The sequence below is a fragment of the Sorex fumeus genome, unplaced genomic scaffold (assembly GCF_029834395.1).
Source record: "Sorex fumeus unplaced genomic scaffold, SorFum_2.1 ptg000034l, whole genome shotgun sequence".
NCBI classification, from domain to species: domain Eukaryota; kingdom Metazoa; phylum Chordata; class Mammalia; order Eulipotyphla; family Soricidae; genus Sorex; species Sorex fumeus.
Genome location: NW_026606091.1, coordinates 47,007,230 through 47,022,363, shown reverse-complemented (window position 1 = coordinate 47,022,363; position 15,134 = coordinate 47,007,230). Strand labels below are relative to the sequence as shown.

The 15,134-nt window shown below is 39.9% G+C and overlaps 1 protein-coding gene across 2 annotated transcripts in view; it reads left to right on the top strand.

Moving 5' to 3' along the window:
- Positions 1 to 15,134, top strand: part of PTBP3 (polypyrimidine tract binding protein 3) — an 87,664-nt gene that overhangs the window by 53,226 nt on the left and 19,304 nt on the right. For both annotated transcript variants that reach the window (XM_056117318.1, XM_056117317.1), the window contains 3 exons: positions 2,874 to 3,038; positions 7,327 to 7,437; positions 8,624 to 8,798. In XM_056117318.1, coding sequence (XP_055973293.1) covers positions 2,874 to 3,038; positions 7,327 to 7,437; positions 8,624 to 8,798 — 451 coding nt within the window. The remainder of the gene's footprint in view (positions 1 to 2,873; positions 3,039 to 7,326; positions 7,438 to 8,623; positions 8,799 to 15,134) is intronic.

Genomic DNA, 15,134 nt, shown 5'->3' with positions numbered 1-15,134 from the left:
TTGGCCAAATATGAAAGAATAGAGAAAGAAGCAGATCAAAAATCATATTAGCAATAATACTAGAAATAGGAAGCATATATAGAGAATTTGTCAGTAAAAAAATTTGATAGGTTGATGGAATGATCAAATAAAGTCAATTTACTCTTGGTTTTGTATAATATTATGGTTGTATCGGTATTTAATCATTCTAACAACAGCGGAAAGGAATCATACGTCATTCCACATAGAACTTTACTATGATGATAATTTTTCCTAGACATTCTAGGGTTGTGACATTCATCATGGTAGTCACTAGCTACATGTTGCTAAATATGAATAAATTTTACAGGTGCTCACTAGACATCTGTCGTTTTGAGGTACTGTATTGAACAGTGTAGATATTTAACATTTCCGTCATCATAGGACATTATTGCATACCACTGTGGGTTTCTTTTTTTTTTTTTCCGATTTGTCTTTTTACCTCGTAAGTGTATGGAGGTGATGGTGAATACAATTAAACCAACTAGTTAAATGTCCATGTCTGCACATCCCTATGTCATTTATGTATCTTTTTAAATTGAGTGACCTCCCCAGTTTACCTTTGGCCATACTACAGGTTCAGGTTGGAACTACGAATCATTTTCAAACTTTTGAAAGTAGTGGGACCTTTTGTTTCTTGTAGAATCTTATTTGGGAGCCAGTATATCAAACATTACTGTCAGATCCTTTCGAGACATGTTTGGTAATTGTGCATCTGTCCATGGTCATGGTGTGTGTGGTGTACAGGTACAAAAAGTTTTATCAAAGTATGAAGGTAAATACCCTTCAGTTACTGACAACAGAAAGAAAATGACTGCCAAACTTTAGAACAATACTTAAATTTTTTTTAATCAAAATGTTGGAAACTACTTTTATTAGGTTGTTTTAAAATTACTTAAATCATGAAAACAAAAGACACGTAAAAAAATTAAAAAAAAAAAAGAAACGTTAACGTAAAATTGCACAGGAAAATAATGTGTAAAAATGAAAGTCACCAGGGACTGAGGGATGACTCAGTGGCTAATGTGCTTATCTTGGAAGTGTGAAGCCTTGAGTTCATCCCTGGTGCAGCTGCATGTGCTGAGCACAATCCTAGCGGTATTTCTAAGATCCCCACCGCTTGAGCAGTTTACAGCCACCACATCAAAAGGGTGTCACCCCCAGTGAGCACTACAACCAAAATAATGTACAAGGAATGTGGCCAGAAGTTCGACCTCCAGCACGCAAGCATGTGAGCACCATAGCAACACCTGGCAAGTACTACGTCATTGTACATGAGCACCACAACACCACATAACAAGCCTCTGACAAGCACTGTGGCCAAGTGTGTGACCACCACAACAAGGCCTGTGTGTGTGTCCACATACCCTACTCAACAGCAAAAGGAAGATGGAAAATGAAGAAAATAACTACATAAAAATGGCAGGGTGTGTGTGTGTGTGTGTGTGTGTGTGTGTGTGTGTGGCACAAACATTTTACAAATTATCACCATACTTAAGAAATCAGGAAGAAACTGGAATGATTAATTTTGTGTTTATTTTCAGCAATCATTAACCATGCTTTTTCCCCTTCAACATTCCCTTTTTTAATTTTATTTTCATAAAGTTGTTCACAATAATTGATTACATTCACTATTTCAACACCAATCCCACCACCATTACACCTCCCACCACCATTTTTTTGAATTTTACCATTACCACTCAAGCCTGCCCCACAGACAGATGCTAAATAATTTATTTTGTATTGCTTGTTATGAAATGTCAGCCACATGCTCCTGGAATTCTAAAATTTTAAATAATTGGAGTCTGGAGGCAACTCTGTGGTCCGCTGCTCTCTTCTGAGATTCCTTTGTGAGTCTCCTGATCATGGCCGTTAATGTGCTTAAATGATGCCCGGGCAGGTTTGCGGGCATGACCCAGCAGGAAACCGGAAGGGCTGGGAGATGGGAGGAGGTGGCTCATGCCCGACTCCAGGAAGCCTAGAGTTTTCAGTCACTAGTCCCGCATGCCTGGGTTTTTCAGCAAATTCATTCTTGTGCGTGGGGGCCTCAGAATGAGCCTGGAGATCAGTTGTGAGCAAGGCTGCGATTGGGTTCTGGAGGTTTGCAGCTCCTGGGGTTCATTTGGAGCAGGCAGGGGGACATCCCTCCCCACTTTCAAGGCGCCCCAGTGATACCAGCCTGGCACAGGGTGGGGCATTTCTTTTTTTTTTTTTTCAAAAGCTGTCTTTAAATTTTGATAGCTATAAAATTGAAAGAGCTGCAAATAACAATACGAAGAACATTTGATTTCTTCCCAGTCTTTCTCTCCCTCTGCTGTTGTTGGCAGTGACCAAGGGTTGCATGCACTTGGCTGCCTTGCATATACACTTTAGTTCAACAGGGTATACATACTTCAGTGATGACTATACACACACACACACACACACACACACACACACACACACACGGTTGTGGCACCAGGAGTCTTGGGATTGCACTTGGCATGTGGGACAGTCCTCCAGGGATCCCACTCAGTATGTGAAGCAGCATCAAGATCAAACCCGTGATCTCCTGTCTGCAAGGCGAGCGCTCCTCTGGGTCCCAGAACTCTGAGATTAAATTTGGGACCTCACATATGGCAAAGCAGCCGGACTACCACTGAGCCACATCCCATTTCTTGAGGCATTTGGACATGAGGTGCTGATCTGGTTTGTCTTTATCATTGGTTCTTTTGACTTTTGGCTGATTAAAATGTTAGTCTATGTGCATTCAAAGAGATAACTATTTTGACTTAACTGTTACTCTGCATCAGATAATTTTTAGTTCCTATAATGCATTTGAGTAATTAAAAGTTCTCATTTTTGATTGTTTATAGAGAGTCCAAGCTGCGCTGCAGGCCGTCAGTGCTGTTCAGTCGGGAAATCTGGCCCTTCCTGGAGCTCCTGCCAATGAAGGCCCAATCTTACCTGGGCAGAGCCCTGTCCTTCGAATAATTATTGAGAACCTCTTTTACCCTGTCACTCTGGAAGTTCTTCATCAGGTGAGGAGGAACACTTGCAAAAGCAGTCAAATGTGACCTCAGTAACTTTTCATATGCCTAGTGTTCGTTTTTAGATTATTGATTTTGCTTGGTAATATTTGTTTAAATAAGAAATTTCACAAAGTTTGGACTCCTGTAAAAGCAGTGACTACTTTTTCTTGAGAAAATAACACTCAGAGAAAACTACTGACCCCTTTCTTACATTTGAAGGTTTTTAACTTCATAGGGGGGTTAGTACCTTAGACGTGTGCCTAACCTGGAAACCTCACTGGGTGCAGCCTTACAAGCCTTCAAGCACCCTCAGAACTCATGGCCAGAGCAGCCTGGCATGCAGCATCTGTGGACCCTGGCATTGAGCCACCAGCCTGATTGACTGTGAATTACCCATGAACCTCCTGAGCACTGTTGAAACTACCAAAGATAAATGAATAAACAGAATGTCTAAGAGAGGCCCTTTCAGGTAGCTCAAATGGTGGAGCACATACCTAACATGTACAAGACCATGAGTTCGATCCCCAGCACCACATGGCCCTTCAGGTATCTCAAGGCTGACCCTGGTGGCACCCAAAATTGTTGTGTCAGAGCAGCATATCATTGCTGGACCCACACACTGAACTGGCAGGCTGACACTGCTGTACCTAATATGTCAGGACAACTCCTGGCCTTCCGCAGTACAGCTGGGCGAGGCCCCTATTTTAAAGAAATTCTTAAAGGAAAGTATACGTAGCTTAATATGTAATAAAGAATATCAGGTTAGGCACTAATTAGTGCTCAATATCAGTTACCAGGATGACAGATACTGATAAGCATAACTGCCTTGATAAAAGTCATTTTATAGTCATGATCGGTAATGAATGGGATTTAAGAACGAGGTCATAGACCACAGAGAGTGAGAGGTAATGGACTAGAGAGATGATACAGCAGGTAGGGCTCTTGCTTTGCACAGCTGACCTGGATATTTGATACCACATATTATCCCCCTAGCACTGCCAGGAGTGATCCCTGAGCACAGAGACAAGAGTAAGCACTGAGCACTTCAGGGCTCAAAGTTGCAATACTTTCCTAGAGTCATTATGTCACTTGGAGATAAAGACTCATATATGTATCCCATTATAGTTCTGTGTGATACATCGAAGTATCAAAATATGCCATTCTTCGTGTTTTCTGAGTTCCAGTCTCCGAATAGACATGTTTATGAAGCATATCCTAAGGCCTTTAATAGCCACAATAGCCACTGTTGCTCCATAAAAGAGTTCAGTAGGATTTTTTTTATTCTGGTGTATTTTCTTCTCTTTCTCCCACAAAGTCGCCTTGAACTTTGTGTGGTCCATCCAGCAGGGTTTGTTTACTCTTGCTTCTGTTGACACTGTAACTATTGCTAACTTAAACTGACTTATAAAAAGGTTCTTGCATTTGTGGCTAAACATTGCCCACAGTCAGCAGTGAGCTTAGTCAGGGTCATGAGGTCTTGTCGTCTATCATTTTCCTGAGGGAAGTAGCTTTGTTTCTCTCCCCAAAGATCATGTGGTCCTTCATGTGAGAAGTAGTAATACTTTTTTTTTAATGTAGTAATTCAGATAGTCCTCATTAATATCTATTGGGATAGAACTCTGAGCCAGTTAAAGCACTCCTTGCTTAAGCCTTTGGTTTTATTTTATTTTATTTTATTTTTGCTTTTTGGATCACACCCGGCTTTTCACAGGGGTTACTCCTGGCTCATGCACTCAGGAATTACTTCTGGCCGTGCTCGGGGGACCATATGGGATGCTGGGAATCGAACCCGGGTCGGCTGCGTGCAAGGCAAATGCCCTGCCCGCTGTGCTATTGCTCCAGCCCCATTAAGCCTTTCTTATCATTGTTGTTAGAGTAAAATCAAACTCCCAGGCAAAGCCCATAAGGTCCTACATGCACAACCTCTTCCCCCATCTCTGTATCCTCACATCCTATTAGTCTGTACTTAGCTTTCCTGGTCTTTGATTTTTTTGGTCCCAACTCATTCCTGCCTCAATCCATTTCTGTTTTCAGTTTCCTAGAGTTTCTGTTTCTGAAATAATTGCTTAGCTTCATCTCTATCCAGTTTTCAGCCTAAATTCAACCTTTCAAAATATTTCTGTAGTTAAATAAGCTCTCTCCCCCTATCAACTAAGATGGTATAACAGTGGTTCAGGATTTGCCATTTACTGTCCGGACTTTATTTTTACTCCTGGTTCTAAACATTATCCCTTCTACATCTATTTTCTTACTTAATATAAAGGAATTACCATGGGACTGGAGTGATACTTCAGCGTGTAGAGCTTGGCTTACATGTGGCCAATTGGGGTTCTATCCTCAGCATGCCATAGAGTCCCCCAGGCACTATTGAGCATGATTCATGAGCACACAACCAGGAATAAGCTCTGAGCTCCTCCGGGTTTGATTCCCAAAACTGGAAAAAAAATGTTTATTTTATATCTTCATTATAAGGATTACATATATTTAAAGCAAGTGTAACAGTGCTGATAACATCACTCAGCTCTAATGGTCAGATACCAAAAAATTACATTGTATAAAATATTGGTCTTTGGGCAGGGGAGGTGGCTCAAATGTAAAGTATATGCCTTACGTGCATTAGACACATCCCTACCACCACAAAAATTGGTCCATGATCTTACAGTTTTGTGGTTATTATAATTTCACAAGTAGTAGCGTCAAATATTATGCATAGTGTGATTGAGAAACCCAGAGATGTATGGAGTTGGTTGTGCCTGTTATATTTACTTCACTGGTTATGTTCTTTTCTGGAAAGTTGGCATTTCGATAAATTGTTCTCTGTTGTCAGTAGAAGTTCATTTTCCCTTTAGCTCATGATAAAGGAAATCATGACTGACATGGGAGCAATGCTTTTTCAAGTGAGGAATGCTAGGGAAGATAGTTCCAGTGTGATAACATTTGAGCAAAGGCTTGAAAGATGTGAGTGTTTAAGTTTAGATATATGAGGCAAAATATAAGAGACAGTAGGTCCAAAGTCCCTAAAATGGGAATGTTCTTAGCGTTCCAGTATTAGAAATTGGGGCTGGAGAGAGAGTACAGAGGGTAGGGTGCTTGCCTCACATGTGGTCGACCCGGGTTCAATTCCTGGTACCCCATATGGTCCCCTGAGACCCTCCTTGTTATTCCTGAGTAAACAGCCAGGAATTGAACCCTGAGCATTGCCAGATTGTATCCCCAAAACAAAAAAGAACTAGGCTCTGTCATTAGAATAGGAATATTGGGACGGGGAGGTAGCTTAGGGAAATGGAACGCAAACCTTGCTTGCATGAGGCCCCACGTCTGAACCATCGGACCTGCTCACCCAGGGCAGGTATCTCCAGGAGTTACCCTGAGGCAGCTGAGTCCTGCTTGGGAGGCCCCAACAATGGAAAAGAAGCAGTGTCATAAGCGATAGGGTCAGAGACAAGCTTAGGGGTTAGTTGAAGCAGTTTTTATAATCTTTACACTAAGATGGGAAACCATTCAAGAATTTTGAATAGAGAAGTGAGAGAATAGATTTGTGCTTTAACAAAATTTTATTGCTGCATTAAAAAATTTTATTGCTACATTCAGTAGAGGCTCTTGTTACTGTCCAGATGAAAGATAGTGGTAAGCTGGTGGGAGCATAGACTTCAAAAGTAGTGATTATGGACATATTTCTAAAGATTTGGTAATGAGTTTGATAGGTATCCCAAGAAGAATCTTGGGGATTTTCTTGGGGAATTAAACTTTGAATTGAATTTGAATTTTGAATTGAAAATTGAATCTTGGGGAAGAGAATGAACCCATTGAGCTTTAGGAGAAGTTGAGAATTTTCTAGTGACATGGTTACATAACCTGAGCTTTGAAAAAAGATCATTTGAAAATTTACCAGGTGGTAGGTAGGCAGAGAAGTCTAGAAAAGGGCTGTATGAGCATAGGAATCTAAAACCATGGGCTGCACTTGTTTCCACAAGTCTTCTTGAATGATATTGTCTCCTACGAGAGGAAATTTTATTTAAAATTTTTATTTAAAAAATTGGATTTGCGGGCCATAGAGACAGTACAGGCATTAGGGCCTTTGTTTTCCTTGCACACAGCTGACTCTGAGTCAGTCCCCAGCACCACATAGCATCCTCTGAAAACCTCCTGGTGTGATTACTGAGCACAGAGCCAGTAGTAAGCCCCAAGCACCACCAGGTGTGGACCCATCATTTAAAAATACAGTTGGTTAGTGAATCAAATTGAATACAATAAAGATACGTTCACTTAACTTTTTCTAATGTGAACTTTTTTCCAGATATTCTCTAAATTTGGCACAGTCTTGAAGATAATCACCTTCACAAAGAATAATCAGTTTCAAGCCTTGCTTCAGTATGCTGACCCATTGAATGCACATTATGCAAAAATGGTAATTATGATACTTTTAAATTTTATATTTATACTAATTACAGTTATAATGAAGGAAGCCATTTTGTCCTCTCCATCATTGAGTTTACTGTGTGTGATACATGTGTGTCCATATATTTATACATGCATAAAATGAAATTTACTGCTTTTGGATGTAGCATGTGAACTGCTCTCTTCCATAATGAACTAAAAATGATTCCTTCATATAAAATGGTTTCAAATTTTTTGTGGTGTCTCAGATCTATGGGTACTCATTCTTATTTGCCATGTTTAAATTCTAGTTTTGAGTACGTTTCACCTGATGAAATATGATTTATTGAATAGATCTGTTTTTCCTTTGTGCCTTTCTCTATTTTGTCAAATCAGCCACAGACGAATAGGGTCAGTTGTTACTACTGTAACACCACATTCACTTTTGAATCATTTTGTCTTTTTTATTTGTGTACATACGTCCTTAATAGTTGAGAAGATATAAAAATTTACATCCAGTTGGTTATATTTGGCTTATCTATTGACGTCTATCACTATTTCTACTTCTGTTGTGTATATGTATTGAAAATATTTTTGTATATTTGTGCACTTTTTGTTTTTATAGGTTTTAGTTTCTTTCACGTATTTTTATATATTTGAGTATTTTTGAATATCATACTTGACCACAAATATCCCTTTAGTAAATTTTTATTACTTAAAATGGGGAATAATCTAATATTTGGTCATTAATAATAACGGACTCAAAAATTATCCTACATATTATCATGCAAGTGTAGAAAAGTCTACAGATAATTATATTTCATATATTGTGATTCTGACAAGTAACATGAAAATGTATTTCATACTAACCTTTATAAATTTTGCTGTGAACAAAATAATTATAATAATTTCTAGCAAAGAGGCATATATAATAGTTGCCTACATTTTTCTATTAATCCTTTTCGGTTAAATATTAACATAAGACGTATAAGATATGGATGATTCTTATTTTACAGAGGGAAATACTGAGTTAGAGATTTTCTTTTTCTCTCTTAAGCTCAGACAGTTAGTGCCAGAGGTAAAAATGAACAAGTGTTACTTAGACCTTTGCTCTCTGCTTGACATCCGATTGTTGCTTTCTGTCAGAGTAGAGGCTGCTTGCTTGATTTGTCGGTATTATCTTGCAAAAACAACAGTCCCTTTCTCACATGCTTTAGACTCTGGATGGCCAGAATATCTATAACGCATGCTGTACTCTGCGCATTGACTACTCCAAGCTCACCAGCCTTAATGTGAAATATAATAATGACAAAAGTCGAGACTTCACTCGCTTAGACCTTCCTACGGGTGATGGCCAGCCGTCCCTTGAGCCCCCAATGGCTGCTGCTTTTGGTGAGTAGTTGTATTTTGAATAACAAAGCAGGTTTTCTGAAGTCTAAAGTTTTATTGATTAATCGTGTATGCAGTTATTCTTTTTTTCTTGGATTTTTTTTTTCAGGATTTCTAAAGAAAAAAGCAAGTCCTAGAACAAAATTTATCCATTAATTATATCTTAAAGTATTAGATAGGTAGACATCCTAATAAATGAGTATCAAGTTGTGTTACAGATTTACCTCTCAGACTTTATTAAAAGTTATTTTCTAAACTTACTCAATTTTTTTCTTTCTCTTTGTAAAATTTTTTTGTTTTGTTTTGGGGCCATACCCAGTGGTGCTCGGGGCCTACTCCTGACTCTGTATTCAGGGATCACTCTGGCAAGGCACCAAAGACCATATATGGTTCCAGGGATCAAACCCACCTATGAAGTGTGCAGAGTAATTGCCTGACCTACTGGACTGTTGCTCCAGCCCTCAAATTTATTTTCTGTAAATAGTATAAGTAAGAATAGTCTTTTCACCCATGTAATCATTTGTCTCAAGTCTTACATATTAATAATGATTTGTTTTTTAAATTTCAGAATGTCAAGGTATTCGGTGGATAGGGCACTTAACTTATGCAGGACCCAGGTGCCATATGCCCACTGAGCCCTGCCTTGAGTGATCTATAAGTACACGGCTAGGAGCGAGCCCTGAGCACTGTTGGTATGGCCAAGAAGAAAAGAAAAAGCAAACAAAAAATACATCAGAATGTCAGTGTTTCTTTGTTTGTTTGTTTGTTTTAATTTGTTTTTTGGACCACACTGGTGGTGCTCAGGACTAATTCCTGGCCCTGTGCTCAGGGGTCACTCCTGGAACACTCAGGACTCTAATGCATACTGGAGAACTAACCTAGGTTCACCATGTGCAAAGCAAATGCCCTACCTGCTGTACTGTCGCTCTGGCCCCAGAATGTCGGTCTTTATCTTGAGTTTGTGTGAAGTTGCATTTTTGTATTAACCAAAAAAAAAAAAAATCATCTAAATTGTCTCTGCAAGTATCACTTTGAAGAGTTTTCTAAAGTTACTTAAAATTTAAATACATCTAGTATTTAATATATGTGTGAATATAGTTATGAAAGAGCAGCAAAATTGTCAATTTTAAGGAATATTTAGTATTGAATTCTGGGATGATAGGTATTTTTCAGCATATTAAGGTAATCATTCCATGTTATTGTGGTTTTGTTTTCTCGTAGAAAGTTGTCAGCCTAAGTTCCACTTTCTCCCTTTACCTCCTTCCAGCACTCAGTTCTTGTCCAGAGTGATCGTTTCTCGGTAGAAAGTTGTCAGCTTAACTTCCACTTTCTCTTTAAGTGTTCCTTAGTTATTTCACATATTTTTTATATTCTGTAAGTTGATTCTCATTAAAACTTTTTGGATATCTTGATTAGTCTTTTATTATTTGAGACACTAACTTTTTGTATATTTTTATTTATTTTTCCTTTGCACTGTTTCTTTTATGGGAAAGAAGGCCTTTTGTGTATCCTTTTTTTTTCTTCTGGAAAAGTATCATATCCTCTCAGTTTATTCTGTGTTTCTCCAGCCTACATCTGTATTTCCTATTCTTTATTTCTGTGAGCTCTATTTTGAATATTCGGAACAATTTATTAGAAACTTCTTTTTTTTACTGGTGATCTCTTTACTTTTGCTTAATTTATTGTTAAATTATCCAGTAATTTAATTTTGGTTTGGGAGCCATATCCACTGTGCCCAGGGCTTACTCCTGGCTTTGCGCTCGGAGAATCACTCCTGGTGGGCTCTAGGGACCATCTGGGGTGCCAGGGATCGAGCCCAGGTGGGCCTTCTTTGTGAGGCATGCACGAACTGTTGTTCTAGACCATGTCCGGTAATTTTAGTTTCATTACCTGTTCTCACTTTTAGATATTGGTTCATTTTCTTGCAAGGTGACAGGGCCTCTCAAACAATGCTCGGGGGCCCACGGGCCACTCCCTAAATGATGCTACACCTGACTTTGAGGACTTGAGGTTTGGTGCTCATTCCTTCCCGGTGGTGCTCCTCAGGCTCATGACCTCCAGGAGTACACTGAACAATGCCAAAGAAACCATGTGGGCCTCCACATGAAAGCATACGTGGCAGCCCTTTCAGAGATCTTCCTTACCTGGTTGACCCTTTTATAAGTATCTCTGGCTCTTATGCTTTTCAACATGTCCTTTTCAGGCATACTATTTATTTTACTGTTTTATTTGGGGGCTACACTTGGCGGAGCTCAGGGCTTACTTCTGGCCCAGTGCCTAGAACTCCATATTGTGGTGCTGGGGATCCAACCAGGGTCAGCCACACGTAAGACAAGCTCTATAATATTGTCTCTCTGGCCCTGTTTCTTTTATCACATTGTATCTTGGAATTTTTTCATAGGTCTATAGTATTTATTTTTTCAAAAAAGAGAATTTTGTTTAGTTTTGGGCCAGACCTCAAAATGCTCAAGATTACTCCCGGCTCTGCACTCAGGAATTACTCCTGGAGGAACTGGGGAAATATATGGGATGCTGGGATTCAAACCCAGGTCAACTATGTGCAAGGCAAGAGCCCTTCCCGCTGTACTATCTCTCCAACCCCAAGAACTGTATTTTTAACTTAGGCACTGTGTTTTACAATAGATTCCCGACATGATATTTCTGGAATACTGTGACTGCTGTACCACAACTACCAACAGAATGCCAACATCCTTCTATCACTGTCTTTATTTATTTTTTGTCACTGTGATAAGTTTTGGTTGTACAGTGTTTCAACACCAGTTCCTTCACCAGTGTACATTTCTCATCACCAATTTCCCCAGCTTTTCCCCAGTTTCCCTTTTTCCACCAAGACCCCACCCTTAGTCTGCCTCTACTGCAGGCACTTTCCCGCCCTTTCTCTCTCTCTCTCTCTCTCTCTCTCTCCTCTCACTCTCTCTCTATCTCTCTCTCTTTCTATCTGGGCTTTATGGTTTGCAGGTACTGAAAGATTATGTGTATCCCTTTACCTCCTTCCAGCACTCAGTTCTTGTCCAGAGTGATCGTTTCCAACTATCGTTGTTATAGTTCCCTTCTTTGCCCTAATTGTCTTCACCACTGTCTTGAGGCCCCCTTCCATTGCCCTCTCCCGCTCTACTTCCCCACTCCCATCCATAACAAATTCAGTTCTCTGTACCCTCCCTGAAAGTCTGGAATCATTGGTCACCTGTTTATTTCCTTTATGTGTTTATTTATATTTCGCATGAGTGAGATCATTTAGCATTTGTTCTTCTCCCCTTGACTTCTTTTGATCCGCACGATACTGTCAAAATTTCTTTCCGTTTGTAGGGAAACTCAACTTTTTAGCTCTAGCTTTTCTTTTAGATTTTAGATTTTTCTTTCAGCTTTTGGCTTTTCTTATAGCTAAGTAGTATTTCATTGTGTGTATGTGCAGTCGATTTCTTTATCCACTCATCTGTTCTTAGACACTTGGGTTGTTTCCCAGATCTTTACTTGTAAACAGTACTGCTATGAGCATAGTGTAATTTTTCTTCAGTTTAATTTTGTTTTGTTTCATTTGGGGGCAGTGCTCAGGGCTTATTCCTGCCTGTGTGTTCAGGGATTACTACTGGCCATGCTCAGGGGATCATATGCAGCGTCAGGGATTGAACCAAGGTCAGACATGTGCATGGCAAGTGTCTCAACCTCTGTGTTTTGTCTCTGACCCTTTATTAGACATTTTCTGCACTAAGAAAATGTTACCTTGCCACTGTTGTGCTACATTAAATTTTTTTTTCAGTTGTGCTTCTTGTTTAATCTTCTTTTGGTTCTTGGGTCACATCTGATGGCCCAAGAATACTACTCAGTGACTACTGGCAGGTTTCTCTGGGGGTCACTCTGGCAGTGCTCAAGGGACCACGCATTGCTGGAAATCACATGCCAGTCTGTTGGCATGCGCATTATTCGCCCTTTGGACTATATCTCCAGCCTTAATTGTGCTTTTTTTCATGGCATATACTCTTGAATATTTAAATGGCTCTGTATGCTGTCTGGTGATGGTTCGTGATTTAGTTTATCATTGTCTGATAGGGACATAAAGAGTGTTTCTTCAGAGTTTTGTTATTATACAAGAAACACTGTGGGAAAACTGACTCCGATACTGAGTCACCAGCAGCATTTGCCCATAGTCGAGATAACTTTACCCCTTAATCCCAGACCTTTCATCAGTGAATTAGCAGAAGCGTCAAACTGGTTAAACTTCAGTGGGGAATGGAGTACAAAGAGCACCGAGTATCTGTAGGTGGTTAGATGAACATGCAGAACATTTTAAATACAGAATACATAGATGAGACACTGTTTGGACACTGGATAAAGTTGTTTGGTTTTTTTTCGTTTCTGTTTGTTTGTTTTGCCAAAACTAGTGGTGCTCAAGGGGTTACTCCTGGCTCTACACTCAAAAATCACTCCTGGTGATGCTCAGGGGACCCTATGGGATGTTAGGGATTGACTGCATTAAAGACAAGCCCCCTACCCACTGTACTATCTCTTTGCCCCCCTCCCCCAAAGTAATATCTCGTTACTTGGTGGTTATATGTTTATCACTGTATCACGGTCATCCCATTGTGCATCGATTTACTTGAGCGGGCGCCAACAGTGTCTCCATTCGTCCCAGCCCTGAGATTTTAGCAGCTTCTCCTTGTTGTATTGGAAGCTCTTTCAGGGTCAGGGGAATGAGACCCATTATTGTTACTGTTTTTGGCATATTGAAATGCATGGGGATCTTGCCAGGCTCTGCCGTGCGGGCGGGATACTCTTGGTAGCTGGCCAGGCTCTCCAAGAGGTGTGTATATATATATATTTTTTTCCCTCTATGATTTGTTGCTTACTGTCTGCACCCCATCAAATATGGTGTGGTAATTATGGAAAATAATGATAATTATGGGTAATTATGGGGCTCGAGTGATAGTACAGCGGGTAGGGTGTTTGCTTTGCACACGGCCAGCCTGGGTTTGTTTCCCAGCATCCCATATGGTCCCTTGAGCACTGCCAGGGGTATCTTGACCTTGTGCATCACCGGGTGTGACCCAAAAAGCAAAAAAAAAATATATATATATAATGTTTGTTTATGTACTTTCACACACAAAAATGACTTTTATTAAAAAATATAACTAATAAATTGATTTTAGTTTAAAATGCTTTCTGTTAATTTGTATTGGTATTTTGGTATTTATAGTTTCCAAATATAAAATATGGACCGGAGCAGTAGCACAGTGGGTGAGGTGTTGCCTTGTATGTGTCCGAGCTGGGTTAGACATCCCACATGATTTCCAAGCACCATCAGGACTTCATATCTGAGTGCAGAGCCAGGACTAACACCTAAGCATCACCAGGTGTGAATCAAAACCAGAAAAACCATAAACCTTTTCCTGAAAAGTTTGTATAATCTTTTCGTAAAAAGAGATCTCATAGTCTTTTACTTTGCTTAAATATTTGTTTCTGTTTCTTTGAGGATCATAGCTTTCTGGAGATTTTGTATATTATTTTGGCCAAACTTTAATTCTTTATTACAGTTTACTTAGAAACAGTGATTTTAAATTTGGCTCTAGTATTTGTGTACCAATTCTTCTGTTTATTGCAGTTCAGTTTTCTGTAATTGTTATCTCAAGTCGTTGGTTTTTTTGTTTGTTTCTTCGAAATGTTTTGGTGGATTTCTGCTTTACATTCCCACCATCTTCCCTGCACCCCCAAAGCTTCTCTGTTTGTTTTTTGTTGTAGTTGTTGTTCAGGAGCTATGGTCAGTTGTGCTTGAGATTATTCTCCAGTTCAGTGCTCTGGGGTGGATTCTGCAATGCATGGAGAACTGTGCAGCTTAGGAATTGCGCCCAGGGCCCCCATGGGCACTCCATCCCATCTGTCTTTTCCTCTAGACATTTTTGGTCTATCTGTTGTGTTTGGAAAATTCGACTCAGAACCAGAGATACAGTACAGCAGATAAGGCACTTGCCTTGCAAGCAGCTGACCCAGGTTTTATCTTTGGCGTCCCATATGGGTCCCCTGCGCCCACCAGGAATAGCTACTACTGAGTTAACTGTTATACTGCGTTAGCTGTTACGCTGAGTTATACTGTTATACTGAGTTACTCAGTTATACTGACTACTGAGAACAAAACTAGGAGCCACTCCGGAGCACTGCTGGGTGTGGCCCCAAAACAAAACAAAAAAAGAAGAAAGAAAAGAAAAATGCCTGTCTTTCCTCTCCACGCCACCCCCATGTCTCTGTGGATTATAGCAACTAATGTGTTCCTTATGTGGTAATGTGCAGGCAGCTATGAATCATCTTCGCTTGCAGACTGAAGGTGTC